This window comes from Diabrotica undecimpunctata, chromosome 5, assembly GCF_040954645.1.
Source record: "Diabrotica undecimpunctata isolate CICGRU chromosome 5, icDiaUnde3, whole genome shotgun sequence".
Lineage (NCBI taxonomy): Eukaryota > Metazoa > Arthropoda > Insecta > Coleoptera > Chrysomelidae > Diabrotica > Diabrotica undecimpunctata.
In genome coordinates this window covers 138677709-138699108 of record NC_092807.1, presented here as the reverse complement: position 1 = coordinate 138699108, position 21400 = coordinate 138677709, and the positions used below count along the sequence as shown (strand labels likewise).

The 21400-nt window shown below is 33.2% G+C and overlaps 1 protein-coding gene across 1 annotated transcript in view; it reads right to left on the bottom strand.

Annotated features, from left to right (window-relative positions):
• Nucleotides 1-21400, bottom strand: part of alpha-Man-IIb (alpha-Mannosidase class II b) — a 219654-nt gene that overhangs the window by 118684 nt on the left and 79570 nt on the right. Inside the window, exon 4 of the mRNA XM_072532813.1 lies at nucleotides 6458-6550. Within this exon, the coding sequence (XP_072388914.1) occupies nucleotides 6458-6550 (93 nt within the window). The remainder of the gene's footprint in view (nucleotides 1-6457; nucleotides 6551-21400) is intronic.

The window sequence follows — 21400 nt, the reverse complement described above, 5'->3', positions numbered from 1 at the left end:
TAAAATGGTTACTACTAAACAAAACATTAATTAGACTTGTTAGTAAGAAGATATTTGTTTAAAAATTAGACATGTCTTGTTTTACACGTGAGAGTTGCACATGTCTGCTGATGCATCTTAATGAACCTCAACTGATTTTGTACTTCTAACATTGATAGCCTCGTGTGTGATACTACATTCGTCTTCTGCGCCTTCAGGATGATATTCCGTACCATGATCCAATTAGGTGGACACAAGGAAACATTTGAGTTATATTTGAGTGTTATATACATAGTTCACACACGATCTTAAGCTTATGGAAAAAATACCTGGCACTTAACCTGTTGGTTAACGATGAATATTATCCACAATTGATAACGTAAAGAAAAAATTTTTTTGGCTTTTGTCACTATTCATTTAATTTATCAATAACAATAGTTTAATTTGTAGTTTGTTGTTTTATTTCCATTAAAATATAGTAGCACGTAATTTATGTAAAATCCGTTGTCACGCTATTAAAATTGTCATTTACGTGCCACAATCAAAACAAATTGTTATTACACTAATTTCTTGCCTATTATAATGTTGTTAAAATATCCTTACGCGGTTAAATAACAGACAAAGCAACTATCTGCAGAACATTAATTGTATGACTACATTTATTCACGTTTCTAGACTTTAAAAATATATTTTTATGATTGGCAGGGCATTAAAGGTAGATATCAATCTGATATTGGATTATCTCCACTTTCAAAGGAAAATAAATGTAAAATCCGTAAACTAATTTTCGAAAACAAATTCAGAATTTTGCTTTAATCTGTGCCTTCTAAAAATTGCAAGGCAAAACAGACGTTGATAAAGATGTTATTAGAGAAGGAAAAAAGGAAGTTAAGATTTGATTTCACGTACAGTGCGTCTGGGTATCCTCTAGTTGAGAAGATACGTTGTGGAATGCAATTTTTAGATTCCCGTTGTCTCTAATAACATCTTTATCAACGTCTGTTTTGCCTTGCAATTCTTAGAAGGCACATATTAAAGCAAAAATCTGAAATTCATTTCGAAAATTAGTTTACGGATTTTAATATCAGATGTCGCTATTTGCGTCTATACGAAGCCATGTTAGAGTTGCTTCCTAAGACAGAAAAGATTTATTTTCACGTTCAGAGCGACTGAATAGCCGTCTCTGAAGAGCCCTTTTAGGGCGAAACACGTATAAGCAGATACACAGACGTACTGTACGTGAAATCAAATCTTAACTGTCTTTTTTCCTTTCGAAAATAAATGTATTTTCATACTGTTGGACTGAGGACATGTTTGGCAAAGGATCAAATGCTGCAGTCTTTCATCGACTCAATGACGGTCAAAATTAAATGATTGATCACAGATCTTGATAATGATTGGTATGTGCTGCAAATGGCTAGCCGATAACACGCCCTGATAATGAATAACGACACATGGCGATTACAAGAAAATTATTTTCGTATTTTCTACGATTGTTGATTTGAAGCAAAGCTGTGTTTACGATTGGAAATATTGGAAATATGGATAAAAGGTACATTTTAAAACGATGTAGCACAGGAAATGTTTTAATACGAGGTGAACTTCATTACATAAATGATTTCGGAACTTTTGTCAGTAGTACACTAGAAGGCAAACAGATTAGCTTGATCAATTTAGAAAAACTTACCCCTGAGGCTCACGAAGTAAATAATTTAAAACTGTGTTATGGGCGAAATCTTTTGACCAAACACTTTGGTTTAGACTGGACCCAACTCGATCAGATTAACTATTATAAAGAGCTTTTTCAATGTTATGAACAAGAAGCAAACGAGAACCTGGAGAATTCTGTTCCAGAGTTAGAGTCTGTCGAAACCTGTGAATATATACCTGAACTTTCGGATATTTTAGTTTAAGTGATATGCATATAAATTGCTTTTATATAATATGTTATTGTTCAATATCAAAATATATTTTTCCTAACTACGTAACTGGAACAATAATGTTTTGTTAGTTTTAAAACTAACAATATCCTTATAGATCATTTGCGTATCTGGCAATCTCCAAGCATTGCAAATAAAAACAGCAATCTCCAAACTAAAATAATAAAAAGAAGGACAATAAATATTTTCTTAAGTAACTCTTTCTGGATATCCGATCACAAACCAAATTTTATATGATTCATCATTAGTTTTATTGTTTTAGATTAATTTTGTTAGTGTCTACAGTTTTTTGCGGCTTCCCAAAATTATGGAAATGGGAGATTACCGTCTTTGATTTTACACACCTCAAGAGAGAAGTTTAAAAATATTGGGCCTTACCAGGTCTCATTTAAAAAATAAAAATGTCCAATATTTAACACTAGATAACTTTTACACAACATATTTTTAAAATCGCCTTCTTTGTGTGTACCGTTCGAGTCATAAAAAACTGGTACAACTCTTATTACCGAAAATCATGTTTTTCAAGTTGTGTAAGTTGATCTTGTCACATGTGTCATTCTAATTTCTAGGGCACTGTTGCCAGTTTAACGAAAATATTATATGAAATCAGCTAAAAGCAGGGCTGTGTGACAGACCGCCAGTTTTGAGTATTCTAAAAACTAAAACATCGAGCATTCTCGATCAGTCAGTCACATTAAATTTGTTTAAACATGCATCCTAAAAAATTCTCATATTAATTTTGTAATTTTTCATTATCTCAATTAAGTACTCATACCTTGATTTGTGTTTTATTATAATTTATGAAAATATTGCAATTCAAATATAGTGATAGATAAAATCAATCTAGACATAACTTTAAATTATTATAATAAAACATTACAGTGAGGTATTGGATTGTAACTGTCACTTTATAATTTACGTAGGATAAAGTATAATGTTAGTTTTTGTTAATGTTATCGTTCATATAATAAATAATAAATTAATCTTGGTAGTTGGCCTGTGACTTAACTTATTGATACAAAATACAGTTCGTGTTCGGTAGGTAATTGAAGTAAAAAATTAGGTACAGTAAAAGCATTCCAATGTTCCCTATGCCAATAATCTAGGTTTAAAGATTCTTCAAATATTTTGGATATTAGCTGAACCCTATCTCTGGTTATTAAATTTATTAAATACGGTTTTTTGTTGTTAATGATAAAAATAATACCTTTCTAATAATAACTTTATTTTTTTTAATTAGATTTAGTGCAATTCCGTTATCTGTGATGGCAACAGCGAATTAATTCACGAACCACTGTATCCAGTCTGAACCCAGGTTTACATTGGGAAAAAAAAGTGTACCAGTTTTATATGACGGGAAGTGTACATTTCATTAAATAATTTTTCTGTTCATTTTACTGTTAATCTATTTTTTTCCATTGAGTTAACGACAGTGCAAGCTAAATATGGCGCATATCAAACATTACAACTAATCAGATTATAGCCGTGCATAAAATATTGGATATGTTTATGTACCATATGCCCAAATGTTAATATACAATCGAAACTAAATTACGGATTTGAAATGAATTATCGGGAGATTCGATGCTGATGTATTGCATTCGATGAAAATATCATATTTGAAGGATTTGTGTGACATATGCCGTGTCGAGCGTTTATGAATTCGTAATCCATCGCGCACAGATTGTATCTCATAACTTCCTACATTATTTTTTAAGTACGGCTATTATTCGATTTTTTATGGCTATTGATGTTTCGTGTTTTACGAATGGATTCATCATACAGATATTTTTGGTATAATACACTATGGATTATTTAAAAACTAAAAAGAGTAGATTTGTGTAATAAAACCTACCTGATTGGTTGTGATTGGTTGAAACACCACCCGCTTTATAAAAGAGAAATACAGTAAGTTCTCTTTTTAGGCGGATTATTTTTATGCGGTTTTAAAGTTGTGCGGTTTGTATTTTATCAAAAAATTTCCATTATTAACTTCTTCTTCTTCTTCTTCGTGTGACTAGGATTACTCCTGTTTGTCTGCCTCTTATTCTGTTTCAGTCGTTGTTGACTGTACATTATCTTTCCACCTTTTTGGCGGCCTTCCAACGGGTCTTCTGCTATACGGCTTGTTGTTTTTACAGATGTTCTCTAATCTATCTGGTCCCATTCGGTTTACATGTTCGTTCCAGTTTTTTTTTTTTCTTGTTTTTATCCACCTGTTAATATTTTGAATTTTGCATTGTTCGCGTATACTTCTGTTGGTTTGTCTGTCTCTTAATGATATGCCCGCTATTGATCTTAATACTTTCATTTCGATATTGTTGATTTGTTGTTTCGTCTTTTTTGTATCGGTCCTTGTCTCCGCTGCATATGTTAGGATTGGTCTTATTGTTGTCTTGTATACTTTCATTTTGCTTTCCGTGGTCAGATATTTGTTTCTTCATATGGTTTCTCGGAGGCAACCACTTACTCTTGCCGCTTTTGATGCTTGCCTTGTGGTCCCTGTTCTTATATCCCTATTTTGCCGTCTATTTCTAGTTTGCATCTAAGCGGCTCTTTACTGATCACTATACATTTAGTTTTTTCTACTGATATTCTCATATTAAGTTTGTTTGCTGTGATATTGAAGGTGTGGAGCTGCCTTTGTAGGTCATCTTCGTTATCAGCAATTAGTACTGCATCATCGGCATAGCATTGTATCTTGATTTTATGCGCTCTCATATGGTATCCGTGTCGTTTTCTTACTTCGTGAATTATTTGATTCATCACCATATTAAATAACAATGGGCTGAGCGAGTCTCCTTGGCGGATTCCTTTTTTTAGTTCTATGCATTCTGTTTCCCCTGTTGGCATTATAACTCTGGTCTTGTTGTTCTTGTTAATTTCAATAATTGCCCTTATTATATGATGGTCTATTTGTTCAGCTTGTAATAAATTTAAGATGTCATTTCGCTTCACCCTGTCAAAAGCACTTTTTAAATCTACAAAGCACATGTATGCTGGTTTTCCATATTCAATAGACTTCTTTATTATTTGTCTGAGAATAAAAATTGCGTCTATTGTGCTGCGGTTCTTCCCGAAGCCTTGTTGTTCATCTGCCATATTCGCTTTTTCCTCGATTTTATCTTTTATGACTGCCCTTAACAATTTTGATGTGCTATTCATCAGACTAATGCCTCTATAATTTTCAGGATCTCTCAGCCAATCCTCATATACCGACATTTAAAAACACGTTTGCTGACAGATTCACATCGACATTTAACACCTCACAAAGATTAAGTCCCCCGTTTTATATCCGGATCCAAAAATTACAAAATAGTTTAAACATACATTTTCCTGAGACATACAATGTAACTAATGTTACTCATCAACCTCCTTGGAGAATACAGCTGCCTATTTGTGATACAAGTCTTACTATCAATAACAAATATGACACACCACGTAGTATATTTAAAAAGAAAGCAGCAGAGAAATTAAACTGCTCTCATAATTTCCTCATTTTTACTGACGCGTCTAAATCTGGCAATGGGGTAGGGGCTTCTTTTACAACTTTACACCAAGACTACTCCTTCTCACTTTCCCTACGATCAACCATATTTTCCGCAGAACTTCTTGCTATTTTGCAAGCAATAACATTTGTAAATAATAAAAACATAAAAAACTCTGTGAGAATAACTGACTCTTTAAGTGCTCTCAGCTCTATGAAACAGTTATACACAAACCATCCCATTCTATTGCTTATAAAGTCAGAACTAATGAGATGTCAAGAAAACGACCGATTTGTTAAATTCCTTTGGGTTCCGTCACACTGTGAGTTATATTTAAATATAAAGTTATATAAATAATATAAAGTTATATTTATCCGTAATATTCTTCGGCAGATCCATATCTCCAATAAAAATAAAATCTAAATTAAGACTGTACAAGTTAATTATTCGCCCAGTTGTTACAGATGGAAGTGAAGAAATGTTACATCAGCGAGAAATAAATAACCTGCTGTATTTACAAGAAAGGTTCTTAGAATGATATTTGGACCCCAAAGAGAATAATTGACAGGAGAGTGAAGATGGCGCCGAAATGCTGAATTGGTGACTCTCTATGGTACTGAAAACATCGTCAGACATAAAAGCTAACCAGATAAGATGGGCAGGTCACGTGGTAAGATCAGAGAAAGATAGAGTGCTAACGATAGTGTTTTTGAGAGACCAGACGATAGCAAATCAGTATGCCGTCCCAGAAAAAGATGGAAGGATGATGTTGAAGTCAATTTATTTAGGATTGGGGTACAACAATGGGAAATGGAAGCGCAAGATCGTAGAAGATGGAGGGCTATAGTGGATGCGGCGAAGACTCACCCCGAGTTGTAAATCCAATCAAGAAGAAGATATCTCGAAGACTTAAAATTTTCATTAGTTTCTCTGTAAAAGTCCAGCTCTCCACTTCATACAGTAAGAAGGGGAATATGTAGCAGCAATCTGATCTAATTAACTTTTATTTTGATATATTTTATAATCTAATAAAAATCATAAATAACTTACTTTAAGATGTGGTCTTTCTGGATCCATCTTTTGTCGTTCATACCTATCTTCGAAAGTTTTGTCCCAATACTCTTTACTCTTCATCCAATATGGCTGAAACAAAAGATAACAGTTAATAAACGAAAAAGTTAATAAATAATGGTCTATAAAAGATATTCTCTATTCATGTGACATGAAAAAGATTTTAATGAAAAATCATGATTTTACATTATAATCATGCATATATTTTTGTACTGTATTTTAGGTAAGTACAGTAGCTCACCACCTAAAAATAATATTTTTATGAATAAGGGTATATGCTTTACATGTACTGGAAATTTTTCCCTGATTAGGTTTGGAGTTAAATGCCAGAAGTGTTCCAGAACATATCACAAGGGATGTCTTGAAAAATATGATTTATATAAAGAATATTTTGTTTGTAAAACTTGTTTCAAACAACTTGCATAAAGAATATTGTTATAGTTGCTTCCTAAGACAGAGAAGAATTATTTCACGTTCAGAGCGCTTGCGAAAGCCGTTCTGATGATGCCTATTGGGCTGAAATACGTATAAACGGATGCGCAAGCTCCCTATACGTGAAATAAAATCTTAACTGTCTTTTCCTTCTTAATATTGTTTTTGTAAAATTTGTTTTTAAAAAATATATAAACAAATGACACTTTATTGGGCACACTGCCAATTACTACATGCCAATAACTAGAATATAACTGCCAATAAGTAGGAAATGTGTATAATGTCTAAAACAACCTATTTTTGCATTATTTTCCTCAATATTTATAATATAATGACATTTAATTTGTGTTCAGTAATAATAGTAAATTATAAAAAAATTCAAAATATCCCAATATGATGTTACGTATATTAGCTTATGTTTAAATAACTCTTTTCCTTAAAGTGCCAATAACTGGGTGGTTTACCCTACTATTTTTTGTGTGGAATGAACCGTTATCTCATTTACATTTTTTAGTTGAAACATTTTTTTTGTACAGCGTACAGATATTTGGTACATCGATTTTTTTCCTTTAAGATTCTCAACAAAATTCGACTTGTTCGTATGATTTTTAGAGGTCAAATCTCTGACGACTGGACCATACCGGCAATTAGAAAAGTACAGAAGCTTAGCGGAGAAAGTACGAGTAGGAGGCAGCAGATAATGGGATTTAGGATAAACAACGGGATAAACGGTATAAAAGTAGTACTGATATTGTCAAAGAATGTTGTAACCTAAGACGTTTTAAAATTTAAAAAGTCAGACTCAATGTACGTTTTAATTCACAAGAAAGTAAAAGTTACCAGATATTCTTATAATCTATTTAAAAACAATTAAATTTTGCTTAACAATAAGCATTTATATAAACGAAACGGTTTAGTTTTGTCACGTTTAAATACAAAGCAATTTCAGTCTGGCTGGAGTAAATTGTGTATTGTGTAGGAAAGGCGGTTACGAGTATTACCCACCCACCGCACCTTTTACCTACTTACTCTTTGACTCAGAAAAACGTTCTGCTCACAAAGCACGCACGAAGCTCATTAAAAAATGATGGCATAAAAGTATAATGTAAACTCGCCTAATTTATGTGTAACAATGTTCCTTATAATTTTATGTTCCTAATAAATATATAGTACATATTAATTTTCTTTGCATGTAGTACTATTTATTCTATAGTATATTTTCGATGTATTTTGTCCCATTTGCAATTTCTAGGTCTAGATCTTCGTCGTTTATTATAATCATTCCCAGATATTGGTAAGCTGTGTCCATCTTCAATTCTTGTTCTTCGCAGAACACTCGGGTTTCATGTCCAATCTCCTCCTCCTGATATCCTATTTTTATAGTCTTGAATTTGTTAATGTTTGTATTTCTAACTTAATTTTTTCTATTTCGTCCGTTCATACATCAATTTATTAATCGTATCTTCCTCTAGTTACCCGATGAGTACTACGTCGTCCGCATTCAGCAATAATTTACCTTAATGGATATCTAAACTATTGTTGTCTTTAGGTTAGTTGTTTTCTGTTTATATTTTTAAATAGTTCATCCATAATTATTATGAATAGGAGTGAATTTAGACTATCTCATAGTTTTATCCCGTTATTCATCCTATATAATATATAAGTCAGCATCATAATGGGGGATTTCAATGCAAAACTTGGGGCCGAACGGAAAACGTCTCTAATCGGACCTTTTGGGTTAGGACAAAGAAACGAAAGAGGTGACAGACTAGAAATATTCGCAGAAGATAACAAGCTAGTGGTTCTAAACACATTTTATAAACTACCACCGAGGAGATTGTATACATGGAAGGCACCAGCAGATAAGCCCCATAACGTAATTAGAAACCAGATAGATTATATATTGCTAAATAGAAGATTCAGAAACAGTTTTAAATCTGTCAAAACATATCCAGGAGCGGACATTGAATCTGACCACATACCTTTAGTGGGAGTCATGGATGTGAGACTGAAGACAATAAAGAAAAAGTCTAGACCTAACTACGACATGACAGCCCTGCAACATCCGGAAGTTAAAAAGCAAGTGGGGGAATATATTAACAACCAAGTTAAACAACTAAAAGAAGAAAATAACATCCAACGAGAAATCAATCAATTCGAAGAAATAATTAAGAAAACTAAACAAGATCTGCTAAAACCAAACAAAGAAACAAAGAAGAAATCTTGGATGACTCCAGAAATCCTTCACTTAATGGAACGCAGAAGGTTAATTAAAGGAAATAAAGATGAATATAAAAAAATGCAGGCTTACATCAGAAGAAAAATAAGAGAAGCTAAAGAAAAAGAAGCTGTAGAGAAATGTAAAGAAATAGAAAGACTACAAGCCAACCATGACAATTTTAATGTACACAAAAAGGTAAAAGAAATAACGGGTACTTTTAAAAAGCGAACATACATGAAACTCATAGACACCAATGGAAAATTAATCATTGACACCCAAGAGATGAAAGACAAATGGAGAATATATTTGGAGACACTTTTTCAAGATCAAAGAACGGATTATAGGTATCCATTTTCAGAGAGGATGATGGGCCCGGACATACTTAAATCCGAGGTAGAAGAAGCAATAAAATGAAAATCAGGAAAGCTGTAGGGCCTGATAATATCGAAGCTGAATTTTTAAAACTCTTGGAGGAAGAAGGAATAAATTGGATCATGGCTGTCTTCAATAAAATATACAATACAGGAATCATCCCTGATAAATGGCTAGAATCAGAATTCATAGCGATACCTATAAAACAGGCGGCTAAAAAGTGCGAAGAATATCGAACAATCAGCCTAATGAGCCACATGTTGAAACTGTTTCTTAGAGTCATCCATGGAAGAATTTATAAGAAGTGCGAGGAACAAATATCGGACAGACAGTTCGGCTTCATTAACGCAGTGGGTACCAGAGAGGCACTTTTCGGAGTACAGGTACTGATTCAAAGATGCAGGGACGTTAACTGCGACGTATACGCGTGCTTGATCGACTATGAAAAGGCATTTGACAGAGTTCAACATCAAAAGATGATAAACATTTTAAAAGAAGCAGACCTGGATGACAAAGACCTCAGAATAATTTCAGAACTATACTGGAATCAGACCGCATACATGAAAATTAACGGAGAAGAAACAGATCACATAAAAATACTACGTGGAGTTAGACAGGGATGTATCCTATCGCCGTTGATATTTAATATGTACTCAGAGAAAATTTTTAACGAGGCTCTTTACGGAATAGACGAAGGCATCCTTCTAAATGGTGAAAGAGTAAACAATGTTAGATATGCCGACGACACCATGGTGATAGCAGATAGTTTAGAGGGACTTCAGAGGCTAATGGGCAGAATAAACGAGTACAGTTAACAGTACGGACTAAACATTAATACCCAGAAAACGAAACAAATGATTATCAGCAAGGAGAATATAAATGGGACTCATCTATACATTAATGGGACGCAGATAGAGCGAGTAAAACAGTATTGCTACCTGGGAACTATTATAAACGAACAGTGGAGCAGTGTACAGGAAATAAAGTGCCGCATAGGAAAGGCAAGAACGGTCTTTAACAAAATGAGCGCCATCTTCAAAAGTCACAACATATCCCTAGATACAAAAATGAGACATTTGAGATGCTATGTTTTCTCTGTGTTGTTGTACGGGGCGGAGGCATGGACGCTCACAGACACCACTATTAAAAAACTTGAAGCATTTGAGATGTGGCTTTATAGAAGAATGCTGAGAATATCATGGACAGCAAGGATCACGAACAAGGAAGTTCTAGAAAAAATGAAGAAGGAACCAGAGATTGTGTTTACGATCAAACGCATAAAATTGCAATATCTGGGACACGTCATGAGAAATCAGCACTGTTACTCCCTGCTGCAGTCTATATTGCAAGGTAAAGTCAAAGGTAAGCGAGGACCCGGTAGAAGGAGAATATCATGGCTGCGGAATTTAAGAACATGGTTTAAGAAAACCTCAACGGAGCTGTTTCGAGCCGCAGCGAGCAAGGTCATGATTGCCAATATGATTTCCAACATCCAAAACGGATAGGAACCAGAAGAAGAAGAATTCATCCTATCCTCATAATCTGCTGCCTCCTATTCGTGCTTACCCCGCCACGTTTCTGTACTTTTCTAATTACCTGTAATAATTTTCTCAATATTCTCAGCTCCTGCATGACATTACCTTTTTTTCATTAACAATACTGTCGACTGATTTAAAAAATATCAGATCATCTGGTAACAACTGTCGAATCTGAAAGCTAATTTCGTTTCCATTAACATTTTTCGGCGCCAAAATTGCGCGTTCAATAAGCCAATTATGATTAAAGTAATTATTCAGTATTGCCGGGAAGACACTTACAATTAATTTATGTTTGGTTACAATTAATTCATGTTTGGTCTCAACAAAAGTGCAGAAATTATCTAGAAGTTTGATGCATTATGTATTTGGATGCAGTTTTATTTTACCTTTTCCAATATTTAGCAAATGTTTGGAAAATATTTGTGACGATAGATCATTTTGTACTTGTACTCTTATTTTAATGATCAATCGAACTGTTTCGATATTTCGCCATAAAAACAATTGTGTTAAACAAGCATTAATCTCATCCGCATATCTAAAGAGAGGAATAACCGGTAATGTCTGTCGTTGCCGTTTAAATCTTGCATACTTCTATGCAATGCTTCGAGTGAATCTTTATGAGCCATAGAACATTTATTCCAGATAATAACTGAACTCCTTTGAATCACTGCATCCATTACAGTTCTTTTTTAATGTTACATATTGCATTTGTCTTGCTATGAACGTCTAATGATAGCTTGGGTACTGAATGTGCTGTTCGACCGCTTTTAACAATTTTTCGAATTAACAACTGTAAGTTGTCTACTTCATCAGAATCGCTAGGCAGTGTGGCACAATAACAAGCACGGATGATAGTCCTGACCACAATAGAAGAAATAAGCGTTGAATGGCGAACATACATACAAAACCTATTCTCAGATGATAGAACAATAAATTTTGATAGACAAACAAACATCGAAAATAACGACTTGGCCATCTTAACATCAGAAATAAAATACGCCTTAAAAAATATGAAAACCGGAAAAGCTTCTAGACCTGACTACGTTCATAGTGAAATTATACAACTTTTGGAAGAAGACAATTTAGAAATATTATCAAGACTCTTCAACAGTATATACAAGACTGGTACAATTCCACAAGATTGGTTAACGTCTACGTTTGTGCCTATACCCAAATCAAACTACGCAAAAAAATGTAACGACTTTCGATTAATAAGTTTCATGCCCCATATTCTGAAGCTATTTCTAAAAATTATCCATAACAGAATTTACAAAAAATGCGAAGAAGATATGGGTCCGGAATAATTTGGCTTTCGAAACGATAGGGGAACTCGAGAAGCTTTGTTCAGTTTCATTGTTCTCATGCAAAAGTGTCGGGATAAAAAAAAAAGATGTCTACTTGTGCTTTATAGATTATGAAAAGGCGTTTGACAAAGTCAAACACGATCAGCTAATAGAATGCTTGCAAATGCAAGCATCTGGATCCAAACGACATTAATGCAATACGTGAACTCTACTGGAACCAAAACGCCTCTGTCAGAATTGGAATGGGTGATACTGAAACCATAAGCATCCAAAGAGGAGTTAGACAAGGTTGTATACTATCACCATTATTATTCAACTTGTACTCAGAGGACATCTTTGCACATGCTCTAGATGAAGCACAAGAAGGAATAAAAGTCAATGGAAAAATCGTGAATAATATCAGGTATTCCGATGATACAGTACTGATTGCTGGCAGTGAAGAAGAACTACAAATTCTGTTAACCAAAGTAGTGCGAGAAGGAGAACTATACGGCCTTAAGGTGAATGTAAAAAAACCAAAACAATGGTAATTTCAAAAAAACACACACTAGTTATAAACATACTAGTCAACAACAATCTAGTTGAACAAGTGAAAAAGTTTAAGTATCTAGTCTGTTGGATACATGAAACCTTAGACCAAGAACAAGAGGTTAAATGTAGAATAGAACAGGCAAGAAACACCTTCTTAAAGAAGATGCGACAGTTACTCACTACCCGTAATCTTGATTTGTCCCTACGATACCGCATGATAAAGTGTTATGTATATAGTGTACTATTACACGGCGTGGAAGCTTGGACGTTAACAGTCAGCTCGTTACGACGTTTAGAGAGCTTTGAGATGTGGGTATTTCGTCGTATGCTGAAAATTCCATGGACTGACCGCGTTAGAAATGAAGAAGTTTTAAGGCGTATGAATAGAGAACGTGAACTCACAGAAATTGTCAAGAAGCGTAAAACGTCTTATCTTGGACACATATTTAGACACGACGGGTATAACTTCCTTTAGCTTATTATAGAAGGGAAAATAGAAGGCAGACGTGGCCCGGGTAGACGACAAATGACCTGGCTGCGCAACATCAAAGAATGGACAGGATTAGACTTTCAAAGTTTAATAAGGAAAGCCCAAAATAGGGAAGATTTTGCAGAGGTCATCACCAACCTTCGCTAAGAAGACGGCACCTAAAGAAGAAGAGGAAGTTGTCTACATTTGGCGCAATTCAACGACGGTAAATTGTTATAAATTACGATAAATATAATACGGTTTATAACTATAATACGGTAAAAATTAATATAGAACATTTTATGAGTTTAGTATACTTAATTAGATTTTAACATTTTTAACATTCTCAGTAGATTTTAAAATTTAAGTTTATTTAGAATTCTTTCATTTAATTTATAATTATTATAATGTATTAAAATAATGCACAAACTTATGTTTAAATTTATTGTAGTGAACATGTTGAAAAATCTGTCAAAAATAAAAATATTTTACTTTTGAGTAAAAATCACATTTTTTAAAACATTTCATATACAACTAATAAAAGTTGATATCTGATGGTATATGGTATAGATCAGTATATTATAACTGTGTGTATGGGAAAATAAAACTGCTTTTGCTATTTTCCTTACAATTTCGTAATATTTTCTAGAGTTTATGCAAGAAAATTTGTTAAACGAAAAAAGTAAATATACATAACGATTGTTAAACGTCACTTTATGTTTAAATGAACTACCACTGTAGTAGAGGTAAAGTCTTAATAAATTTCATCATATTTTCTCACCTATCAGACCTTCCTAGGACTGTTACAAGAATTAACAGTCTTCCGGGTTGAAACGCGTCGATTATTATTGCGCCAAGCTTTCGACATCCTCTTTGATGTCTTCTTCAGGGCTTCCGAGGTCTCACTCTCCTAAGCTCTCAGACACTACTATACTGATCACTAATCCATGCATTACTAGTACTGGGAACAGAAGACAGTTCATTTATACCGTCGATAGTGACCTGGTTTGGGTGGAGGCTGGCGTGGTGGTTAGCGTGGGGATTGGCGCGAACATTTCTGATAGTAGGATTTTGATTGGCGGGTGGAGCGGACGACATTTTCTTAATGTGGGGTCTCCATGTCGAAGATAACCGTATGCCGTTTGGAAAATTTTTGTATTTTTCTATCAAATGAAATCTCTCCTAGTAGTGATACCTGTTAAGACTTGACATAAGTGAAACATTGTAAACTTTAAATTAGTTATTTATATCATTGTTCTATTGTAGCGTAGCTCTGAAGATGGCTTTGTAAGATGAAAGCGCTCAGCTAGGAAATAAATGGTTACAACTTCAAAAATACTTTTCTTTTTCCTTTTTTGACTTTTACATTGGATCCGAGGTTGTAGATTTGAACTTAAGTTTAGAAGAAGAGACTATTAAGAGTTGTATTACTCTATATGGAGTCGAAGTATGGCCAACACCAACAACAATACGAAATAAAATAAGAACAGTTGAAGACGGAGTGGGAAAACTGCTATAAGATGGAAAGCGTACATAGGAAAAGAGACCTCGAAGAAGGTGACTGGGAGAATAGATGGCTGTGGAGGACGTAAACGACGAACTAAAATATAAACAAGTGACAAAAGTAACACGTGTACCTGAGATGAAGTAACTCTAAATGAAGCACGGATACGTTTAATGAAATAAAAGTAAAATAAAAAATAAAAGAAATAAAAAAATTATTCAAGGAAAGATGAAAGATAGAAAAATGAGGACCTGTGAGACGATGAAATCAATAGCCTAGGGGATATAGAACAGTGGACAAGCAAAACATCAAAGCATTTTCTGTAATATTTCCGGTCCATCCCTGTATTTTCAGTTTCTAATTTTAGCGGCAAAACCTTCCTATAATTATTAGATCTTTGTGTAATTCTGTAAATGGAAAAACATTATAACAACTTTACTAATGAGTTTTTGTTAATAATTCAGTTTCTTTAATCCCAAGTTTCCCTGATTCGGGCTTAATCTTAATTAGGTTGTTTTCAACAAAACTTGTTTAAAGTACAGTGACGACAAACTTTTAAATTGCAAAGAAACTATTCCTTCAATTCAATTTTGCTCCAACAACGTCATAAAAATATTCTTCTTTTGAAGTAGGATTATTTGAATAGCAAACCTTCTTTAGAATTACTAAAAGATTCTTTATAAAAGATAAATATTTAAATAGAACTTGAAATTTTTAAAGTATGCCAAGTATTACATCGTACTGTGTATACATCGTACACAGCAAAATTTTTGTTTAAATTGTTTTAAAATAAAAGAAAGGCCTTCATTCCCAAGAGATTAGAATTAGGCCTATTTGTTGTCTGTTTCGGTATCAAATTTCCTTCTATCTTTTCACGGGACGTCCTACACGTTTTCTTCCTTGTAGTTTGTAATTAAGTATTTGTTTAGTTACTTGATTTTCGTCCATTCTTTTTTATTTTTTCATCTTCTTCTTTTTCTGCACTCAAATTCATCGAGAGTTTATGGAGTACATGGAGTTTATATTACATAACACTCAAAAACTTCTTGACGTGTTAAAAAAGGAAAATTTTCTTAAGTATTAAACAAAGAAATGGTTGAATATAAGAATAAAACTAACAAATGACGGAGTGGTTTACGAAAAATTTTAAAGTTTAACTCTCTTTAAGAGAGCCAAAAAGAAGAAAAATCCAAGATATCAAAGAAAATTTCCAAATCAGTTCCAAAGAGATTAAATCTTTTAACCAGGAATTAAGAAAGGCAGAAAACGGTTATACGAAAAAGAGTACTAGTCCATTGAAATGTTTTTTATGCCTTAGCGTACATTTCTTAGAGAACGCAATTTTATTTGTTTGATGTGTTATGTCCTCCGGGCATATCCCCCGTAGCATGTCCACCGAATATTGAAAAAAGAGGGCAAAGATTTTCGCGCTGTATCGCGTAAACTATCAACTCTACAAACAATTTTATCAAACATCATTTGTAGCAAATTAAATTGTTTACAACTTTATTTGTATTACTTTTAATCGTAAAATATAAAATAAAAAAGTTATAAACAAAACAACTAAAAATTTTGGAACAAATTATCTTGTGAGCCTTATAACTTTTTTCTGGTAATTTTTTAAATTTAAATAATTTCTCTGGATTTTACAGCGCTCCAAAGTTAGCCGGGTTCTTGAAGACTCCCCAACATGGAATAAGGGATGTAAAGGGTTTTCGCGTTATATATTGTAAACTAGCAACTCAGAGCAATATTATAGATTATAGAAGGTTTTGCAACGAATTATTTTTACAGCCTCCGAACTTGACCCAGTACTTGATTCCTCGTAAGAATACAATAAAAACGAACCATTAGACTTAGTTTTCTATTATATACATGAAAAAGCACTAATAAACAGAGATAAAGTTTTTTTTCTGAAAAATGGCTTTGGTAGAGCCAATTTGCCAGACTTGTTTTTGTTTGTTGTTAAAGTCGACTGAATTTTAATTATTATAAGTTTAATAAGAATATCGTACCAATTTTATTCCATAATAAATTTCATGGTAACGGAAAGAACAAAACGTACTTAATAGACCTTCTCAAAAATGCTCTATCAGAAGTGGGTTTTACTGTCGACCAGGTTGGATCTGATGCAGATACAGTCATCATCCGATCTGCGCTTGCTGCATTCCAAACCTATGATTCTGTGACTGTCGTAGCAGAGGACATTGACATTCCTGTCTTGATTACGGCATTAGGAAGGGAGCAGTCCAATGTTGTGTGCCCAAATTGTCCAATTTTTTTAAACCTTCAAAAGCGGGTATGTCGCATCAGTTATACTGCGTTTTAAGTTTTATATATGGCGACATCATTGCAGAAAATTTGTTGTTTCTCCAAACTTTTTCAGGATGCGATAGAACATCAGCATCTTACAAGATCGGTAAACTTAAATTCATAAAAATTTTACAGAAACAGGCTGAGTTAGCTAGAGAAACAGCATTATTTCTTAGAGAGAAAGCCGGTCCAATCTGTCCATCTCTTTATATGGTGGAAATAAAGATGATTCCCTAACAACATAAGATACAAATAATTCGACAAGACAGTGAACAAAATTACATTTAACTTATCATCGCTTCCACCAACACAAGATGCAGCTCGTTTCCGGAGTGTTACAGTTTATCACCAGGAAACAGTGCGATCCTGAAGATTGAGGCTGGAAAAAGCATGGAAAAATTTAAATACCAATCAAAATTTTAACTTTAAAAAGGGAAACTGTGAAAGTATTTGTGGTTGCCGACAATTAGGTCAAATGCTCTGCAGTATTCCTCAATAATTGTTCTGGTGAAACCTACAACGACATCATGAAAATATTAAAATTAATCGAAAAATTCAAAGATGAATTACCCACAATGACGCCAATTCTAACTTCCGTTCTTTCGCAAATATTCAGCTACGATACTAAATTAGATCCTAAGCCGCAGCATGGACAATCAAAAAAAAAAATTAAAAAAAAATAGCTGAAAAACAACTTTTTAAATATCTAATAATGTTTAACATTATCTCGCCTGAAAATTGTCAGTGAATTAGGTTTAATGGGGATACCATTTTAAAGAATGCGCCTCCAGACTCTACCTCATAGGTGGTCGGGAAAAAGGTCGATAATAAACTAATAATAATAATATCATAGGAATGTTAACAAAATAATACATTATATGAATCAAAAAATATATTTAAAAAACCTTTATTTTAAGCCTAATGGTTCATTTTTATCGTATTCTTATGAGTATTCAAGAACCCGATCAACTTCAGAGTGCTCTTCGGAGTGTCAGAAATTAATGAAATTAAACACATTTGTAGTGAAAAGTATTCGTTAAAAATCCTCATCTATAATATTGCTCTGATGCTTTTTTATTGTAAAATAACCATAGAAAAATTATAAGACTCAAAAGAAAATTTGTCCAAAAATGTTTAGTAATTTTTGTTAATAACTTTTTCATTTTCCATTTTACGATAAAAAGTAATAGGTATAAAGTTGTAGACAATTTAATCTCCTACAAATTTTCTCTAGGGTTGCTAGTTTACGAGATGCAGTGCGAAAAGCGTTTGATTCCCTTATTCCAAGATGGCGAGTACTCAAGAACCCGGTGAAATTCGGAGCGCTGTCAAATCCAGAGAAATTATTAAAATTAAACAAATTTGTAATGAAAATTATTGTTTGAAAAACCCCCTATAATATTGATCCAATGTCATTTTATTGTAAAATAACCAGAAAAAGGTTATAAGGCCCAAAAATTTTTTTTGGGGCTAAAAAGTTTTTTACGATTAAATGTAATAGAAATGAAGTAGTAGACAATTTAATTTGCTACAATGTTTTATAAAATTATTTTCTGTAATGTTGCTAGTTTACGAGATAAAGTGCGAAAACCCTTTGCACACCTTATTCCAAGATGGCGAATATTGAAGAACCCGGTCAACATCGGAACACTGTAAAATCCAGACAAATTAATTAATCCAGACACTTTTTACCATGGCTCTGATGTCATTTTACGTTAAAATGACCAGAAAAAAAGTTATAAGGCCAAAAGAAAATTTGTTCAAAAATTGTTAGTGATTTTTGTTTATAACTTTTTTATTTTCAATTTTACGATAAAAAGTAATAGAAATAAAGTTGTAGAAAATTTAATTTGCTACAAATAATGTTTTATAAAATTTTCTGCAGGGTAGCTAATTTACGACATACAGCGCGAAATCCCTTTGCCACTTTTTCCGAGATGGCGGCCGGGGGGACAAGGGCCTATAGGCTTCCCATAAACTTAAACAAAAGCAAGCTTATACTAACCACCCCACACGCCAAAGAATAAAATTGTGACCTCTCAAAAACGTAATTTCAATGTAACTTTTCAATGGACTATACAAGAGATCGATACTGCTAACTGAGTGTGATCATGTAATGTCCGAATGGAAATGTCGGTTCGCGATGAGCTGTTAAATTTAGAATACGAAAGTATCCACGACAAACCAAGACAGAATAAAATATAATGGACAAAATTTAAGACCTAAAGCATTTTTGAGACAGAATGGGGAGAGACGTTTACAGAGTCATGTGCCGACCGTACGAAATTCATGAGAACTTCGCGACATATTTGTGCAGGAATGGAACAATCTTCCGCAGAATGTGATCCAAAATCTGATCCAAGGTATGCCTCGTCGTTTGCAAGATGTTATCTCTCCCAGAGGAAGGACTACTCGCTACTAAAGTTCTTAAAATTTCTTTTGTTTAGACAAAAAGCGCATCAAAGAAAAATTGTTGATTTTTATTACTTCCAATAAACTTTGAGGGACAAAAAACGTTGTTTTCTTTAAGTAATTCGTTAGTAAACTATGTTACAATTGAAAATAGTTAAAAAAGAATAACAATTTCTAAAATAAATTTAAATTACGGGGTGACCCTAATTTTATGCTCGGCAGTGTATATTGTTATTTTCCCAAATATAGCAAATTAGAACTGTTTCTTTAACTAAAAACTGTTTTCTCGACCTAGTAGCGAGTTAGAAGCCGCGACAAGAGTTAATTTTATAATTTTGGTCTATTTCTATCGGGGTATTTAATAGAAAACGTGTATTACGTTAAGGCAACGTTTATTACGTTAACGTACAGGCAAAATAACAACAAAAATAGCCAAACACATAAAAAAGAAAGGAATAACACCAGCTTTCAGAAAAAACAACAACTTAGGCAAATATATTAAAAACAACAAGAGCCAAAATAAAAAGCACTTACACAGTGGTCTATACAAACTTAATTGTGGCAACTGTCCAAAAACTTACATCGGTCAAACTGGTATAAGACTTCACCTTGATCATAATCATTCTTTTAATGACGAATTTCAAATTCTTCTCCAAAATAAAGGCCTTAAGCTATCTTTATTAGAATATATGGAAATTACCGAATTAAAAAATACGGACATAATTCTGAATGACCAACTTAAGACAAACAGTTCTCCCCTCTTTAACCTATTTCATTAAAGACTATAATATATGTAAATACATCCAAAAATAGATCACTTGAGAAAGGCACCCTGCCGAAACAACTGTAGTGATAAGATACTATAATAAATTTTGTGGAAGTTTTTGTTTTATTGTTATAGAAAACGTTTATTTTTGGGGGCCTTATATGTATTTATATATCCACAAAATGTGATCAATGACCGGCATGGACGTATCTACATCTACATCTACGCAAGGTACACTTTAATTGTTATGACAATAATGTACAATACATATAAATATTTGTTACATAACCAGTCATGTTAAGTGTCAAACCAATTACGAAGCCGTTCTATTACACTTCTATAGATGTAAGTGTTTCTTATCTAAAGTCGAAGTCGATTGAAAACTTTCGCAGTTTTCTCATAAAGAGTCGCGAGGATTAGACAAACGAGGTCATAGTCTAAGGAAGCCCCATAGCCACCTAGCACCGACTATCCTCGCTCCACCGGCGTCGACACCGATACAATGGAAAATTGCTTTTGTTCACAGAACCGTGGCAAACAGATATGTCTAATTTGTATGCTGTTCGATATCGGAAAATTTGTTGCTCTCGGACATATAGTTACAAATCTTATACTGAAATGGTTTTATTAGAAGGTACTAGACAAAATATAATCACATATACATATAGAATGAGTTTTAGCAATTATTTTGGTTCGATTTGTATAAATTTCGGGTTGTTAGGTTTCTGTATTACGGCCGATCTTATAGTAGTATATATTTACATTGTTATATTTTTCGTTTTTCTGAAAACAAAATGATCATTGTTATTTTAAATGGATTACACCGTTTATGTTTATCTGTTTCAAATCCTTAAAAAATACTAAATATTTTTCATGTAATATTCCTTATACTACTCCAGTCGTCAGACGAAAATGCCAGTGACTCCAGGCAATCTGATTTTTGCAGAAATGGTTGGGTGATAAGTTCAGTAATAATAATTGACCTCCCTCTCAAATAGACCAGAAACATTAAATTAAAAAATTTAAATATTTAAAATTACTCAAAATATCGATTTTTTTT